The 5,181-nt window shown below is 43.8% G+C and overlaps 2 protein-coding genes across 4 annotated transcripts in view; one reads left to right on the top strand and one right to left on the bottom strand.

The window, feature by feature from the left end:
• LOC119363279 overlaps window positions 1-414 on the bottom strand; it is a 1,766-nt gene extending 1,352 nt beyond the window's left edge. Inside the window, exons 1-2 of the mRNA XM_037628632.1 lie at window positions 191-414; window positions 11-104 (exon numbers count right to left, since the gene is read on the bottom strand). Coding sequence (XP_037484529.1) covers window positions 11-104; window positions 191-330 — 234 coding nt within the window. The 5' untranslated portion in view covers window positions 331-414. The remainder of the gene's footprint in view (window positions 1-10; window positions 105-190) is intronic.
• Window positions 415-497: 83 nt separating this feature from the next.
• LOC119362601 lies at window positions 498-4,409 on the top strand. 3 transcript variants are annotated; one of them, XM_037627853.1, is made up of 8 exons: window positions 498-795; window positions 1,818-1,978; window positions 2,097-2,166; window positions 2,250-2,355; window positions 2,466-2,564; window positions 2,687-2,809; window positions 2,883-3,276; window positions 3,391-4,409. In XM_037627853.1, exons 2-8 carry the CDS (start codon window positions 1,843-1,845, stop codon window positions 4,149-4,151), a joined length of 1,689 nt encoding a protein of 562 aa, XP_037483750.1. In that variant the 5' UTR covers window positions 498-795; window positions 1,818-1,842; the 3' UTR covers window positions 4,152-4,409. The 3 variants fall into 3 exon arrangements, with proteins under 3 accessions (XP_037483750.1, XP_037483749.1, XP_037483746.1); XM_037627852.1 differs by having other exon boundaries at window positions 2,889-4,409; XM_037627849.1 differs by having other exon boundaries at window positions 499-795; window positions 2,883-4,409.
• Window positions 4,410-5,181: the final 772 nt, after the last annotated feature.

The following is a 5,181-nucleotide window of genomic DNA, read 5'->3' on the forward strand; positions in this document are numbered from 1 at the left end:
GGGTTCTCACCGCCGGTGACGCTGCCGAGGCGTTGTCCGGACCAACCTCGCCGGAGCAGGCACAAACATACAGTCGCCTACGACGACATGAAACCCTCAGGCTCCTGCAAGGAGAGCACACAACCAACCTTATTAGCTCAGGCGTCGTTGGGGGAGCTGAATCCGACAAGGGCAAGAAGCAAGCTAGTACCTGGGAGCGGGCGTCCCGGGCATGGGATTGGAGGAGGCGACGTGAACTCGTGACGGGGGTGAGCTACGGGTGAAGGGGCTCCCCGGGAACGGCAGCGCCGCCGCCGCCGAGCAGCCGTACGCCGCAGCCGTCGTCGCCATCGGCCGGCCGGTGGCTACTGGATTGGACTGAAGATGGAGAAATAGAAAACGCGAAGTTGGACCGTTGGATTGATGATGAATGGCACAGATCGCAGTGCTGGGATCCGTAGTACACGCAAATGAGGGGAATGCTTGTATGCAAAGAGGTCCCTCGTCTTTGGTGAATTTGCTTCCGCCATCCTCCTCCTTCAAGCCACAATCACCCACCAGGCCACCACTCCCGCCTATCTCCGCACTGCTTCCCGACGGCGGCGGCGCTGCTCCAGATCTACGGCCAAGCGCACCCCTTCCCTTCCCTTCCCCAACTACTCCCGCCGAAGGCCGCCTACGGGGCAACCCGGCCCCACATCATCGAACGGGAACCGGCCGCCGCCGCCGCCACGCCCGGGGGCCGCGGGCGCACCGCCTCCGACACATCTACGGCGGGAGGAGCTCTCCCTGCCCTGCTCGCGCGCAAGCTGCAAGGTGGGTACCTCGCTGCTTCCCCTTCCCCCCAATGCCATTCCGGATGGGATGCATTATGTGCTCGCTACCACATGTTAATACATGACCATGATGCATATAATCATGTAACAAGCCTCCTGTATATCTGGCAAAACTACAAGGAAGATCAGATCCTAGTTTTGATGGCATGATTGTTCCATGATAATGATATTGTTTAACACCCAACCTATTTATTTAGTGTTGTATCCATGGCAAATGTGACTGTTGAAACAGCCTGTTACATAGCTCCTGCACTCTAGGTTTACATAGCTGCTTATTTTGCATCCAACTCACTAGTCTTACTGAACTCGAGATTTGAAGAAAACGAGCATTCTCCAGTAGCCAAATTATTAAGGTAATCTCAAATCTTCCAAAAATTCTTCAGCCACATTTTGCTTAGTTAGCATGCAAACAGTTTGCGCATGAGCACCACCCGGTTGTATTGTCGGTTGATGGTTGTATGTGTTGGTCTATGTTGGTGATAATGATAATGGAATATAGCAAAATGTGGCTTCTCGGTGTTTTTTGGTGATGCTAACGCCGGTTTACTCGTTTTTTTTTGGAATATACCAACCCGGTTATAACGCCCGGTTGAAGAAGCTTAATCGGTGTTTAACATGTGTCCACCTTGGACTGGTGTTTGCAAATTTCCCCTCGTGATGAATGGAATATAGCTCCTCTGCATCCTCTACATAATTCCTGCAAATTGGTTTATTTTTATCTATTATAGTGATAATGATTTGATCTTATCTGGCACAAAATTGACAACCACTACCATAATCACAATGCTTTGTAAATTTATATGATGCTATATTTTTTGAAGTAAGACCATGCTAACCTGGTTCTCTTGGAAAAAGGGACATGTGAGATTGCATTATATGGTAGTATTACTTGCGAGTATTGTGCAAAATAATGTGTGCTTTGGTTTTTCTCTTACCTTATTTGCTTGGGCTAAATGTTCCAAAGATATGCTGATATTTAAAGGCAATCTTCCTTTTGTGCAGGCTAGAGTTTCCCATAAATAACTAGATGGCTCAAGCTGCAAGGCTGAGTCTAAGAATGCAGAAAGAGATTAAACTTCTGCTCAGCGATCCACCTCCTGGAGTTTCTCTTAATCTGTCTGATGAGGAAAGTTCCTTGCCGTCTTTATCGAGCATTGAGACCAGTATGTACCCCCCACCCACCCATACACACACACACAGTCATCCCAAACAGTGCCTATATTTGCCATTCCAACTATTTTCTTGTCGATTTGATGTGACTTTTCTACTCATTAAATGAAGGAATTGAGGGCCCTGAGGGAACAGTTTATTCAAAAGGAGTTTTCATTCTGAAGATCCAGATTCCTGAGAGGTTTGTTTTGATTATGATGGAAGCCAACCACCCCTTCCCTTTTTGATTTGAATGTTCTGACAGTCACGCTTGCTGAAATGCAGATATCCTTTTCAACCTCCCAATGTGACTTTTGTTACTCCCATCTATCACCCCAACATCGACAATGGAGGACGCATTTGCCTTGACATTCTAAATTTACCTCCAAAGGTTAATTATGTGAACTGAAACTAATTTATGATTACATGAATTATCTTGTGCATAAAGGTAGTCCTCAATCCCAACAATTTTGTGTATGGATAACGAATACTGATGTGCAGGGTGCCTGGCAACCATCACTCAACATTTCTACTGTTTTGAGAAGCATTGGTTTGCTGCTAACTGAGCCAAATCCTGATGACGGGCTCATGGCGGAAATAGTAAGTACTTGTTTTTGGAAGGAAATGGAAATGCATTTGTTTCACAATCGTAGGCAGATCAATGATCATATCATGACAAAAAATGTCTTCGTAATTCAACCATGCTGTTATTTTTGTTACAGAGTCAAGAGTACAAATACAACAGACAGGTTTTTGACATAAATGCTCAATCTTGGACTCAGAAGTATGCTAATCCGGCAGTAGTTGGCACAAGTGGTTGGAGCTCTTTAGATGCTTCAGTTCAGGTACACAAGCGCCTGAAATTTTAATCTCCACTTTGTTGTGTTCTTGTCGTGAGCTTACTGTGTATACTGATAGGCACAGACCATGAAAATGGAGAACTCACAGAACCTGGAACCTTTGCTGGAAGTTCCTAACAAAGATTGTGGAGGGAGTCGAAAGAAGATGCGGTTACTGGGTAAAAAGTTATCACTAAAATCAGAAGGATCTGAAGAGAATGCCAGCACTCTTAAGCAGGATGTGGTGGCAGGCCACTTACTATCCACGGCAGTATCCACTCTTCCTACTACATGCTTGTCTCATGTTTCTGTCAGACAGAATCCTACTTCCGAAAGTATTTCTGCCAGTGCTGATAGTGGAGTAATTTCAAAGAAACAATACCAAGTAAATAGAGCAAACTTCCAGTTACATGGACAGAGACCTTCTGTTACATTAGAGGCTCCAAACCAAAGGACCAGTGACAGTGTGGAAGGTAAGTTCCCCAATCATCTTCCAGTGTCAGCATCCGATACTAAAGATCATGTCACGCAATCTTCTGGTGATGTCTTAGTGAAGAGTATGACAAAAAGCATTGGTGAATCATCAGGTAATGTGCATAAATCATCAGAAGGCAATAGAACGACTGTTGGGTCACTTGGTCAGACGATGCAACTGAAATTGCTAAAGCCTGAAAGCAAGAGCAATGATCAGAATGAATATATGGCTCCAGATCATCTTTCTTCACTGCCAGGTTTTAATAATCTGCAGAAAAAGTCCTCAGATGTTTCAAAGGAAATTTCTATTGGATGTGCTGATCTGGTTCAAGACAATTCTCATACTGAGCATGTACTTTCTAAAACCCAGTCGGTAATACATAAAGAATACAATCAAGGTCGAAAGAAGCTGAGCTTACTAAGTAAGAGGCTGTCACTGAAATCTGAGCTGCCTGAGATGGACAGGACAAGTGACAAGGGATATAAGCCATCTAATTGTTCACAGGATGATAGGAAGCCTAGTGAACTGCCATTGTCAGGTCCAGTTGCCATAAGCCGAACCAGGGACCTGGGCTTTGTTGATTCACAGAAAAGTTTCAGCCAAAGCGATCGTCCCGTCAAACAGAATGCAACATCTATGAAAAATGTTGTTTCAGACAGTGAAGATAGTGCAGACGAATGTCAGGTCATTGAACCAGGCCTTGTTCAATCACACAAAAGTGTCAGCCAAAGCAATTGTTCCACCAAACAAAATGTAAAGCTGATGGAGATTGTTTCAGATAGCGAAGATAGCGCAGACGAACGTGAAAAAAAACCTTCAAGATCAAGGTTATCGTTGATGAAGAGGCAGTTGGCTGGAAAGCTTCGAAGTTGATTCCATCCGAAAAAGTTGCTGTCATGTAGATGCTTTGAAGATGAAGATGTCCCATTAGTAACCAGGCTGTTTCTGGGCAGCTCGCGCACGTTTTGATGTTTATATTGCTTTATGATGTGGCGACTGTTGTGGTTGTGTTAGCAGCTAGTCTCATTGGGAGCAACTCTGTTTCTATGTTTTTATCCCTGGTTACGATGTAAAAAGAAACAAGCAAGAAAGCAACGTGCTTTCTTTTTATCTCATATGATGCTTACTTTCTCTTAAAATCAGTTTGGTTAACAATTTGAATACCAATATTCTAAACAATTTGGAAAAAGGATAGCTTGCATACTTGCTTGTTCAGTAAAATTGATAAGTTATTAAATTATTACCTATGCATTCTTGCCATCTAATTTTTCACATCTAATCATATATCTGTGAGCAAGCTCGTATTTACAACTCCATAGTTTCTCCACAGCAAAAAGGGCTTATTGTTCCCTCGTAAGCCCATTTATTTCCTGGCAAGCGGTGCATTCTGTATTTGTTTCAGTTGTTTGTATTATTTATTCGTGTTACAATTCATTTTCTTGACAATTTTGTACTGATTGTTTCTGAAAATTACAAGCTGAAAGGTCGCAAAATTTAGTCTCTATGGGACGTCATATAAGATGAGGCGCCCCTGGAAAGTATTGGTTAGTCTGCCTGGTAATATATAAATAACATGTGCTGATGTGCATTTCGGGCAATTTTTTTTTTTTGCGGGTACGGGCAATTATGGTATGCTTGTAGTGTTATTGACAGGTTACTTCCTGCTATTCATGTCCTTTGTCGCTCCTGTTAAACCTTTGCAAGCATGTTGCCCGTATTCTCATTCTGTTAAAAATAGGTTTGCCCCTACCATAGCTGTCCATACGGCGCATCCATCCATTGTAAAGACCTCGGGTTATAGGTGAGTTACACAGGCCAAACACCAAAGTTGAGAACACTTTATTATTTTGGGACGGACCGAGTATTTGTTCTACCCCTGCTCCATATTCCGGCATGCTCCGAT

Source organism: Triticum dicoccoides, chromosome 1A, assembly GCF_002162155.2.
Source record: "Triticum dicoccoides isolate Atlit2015 ecotype Zavitan chromosome 1A, WEW_v2.0, whole genome shotgun sequence".
In the NCBI taxonomy this organism is placed as follows: Eukaryota; Viridiplantae; Streptophyta; class Magnoliopsida; order Poales; family Poaceae; genus Triticum; species Triticum dicoccoides.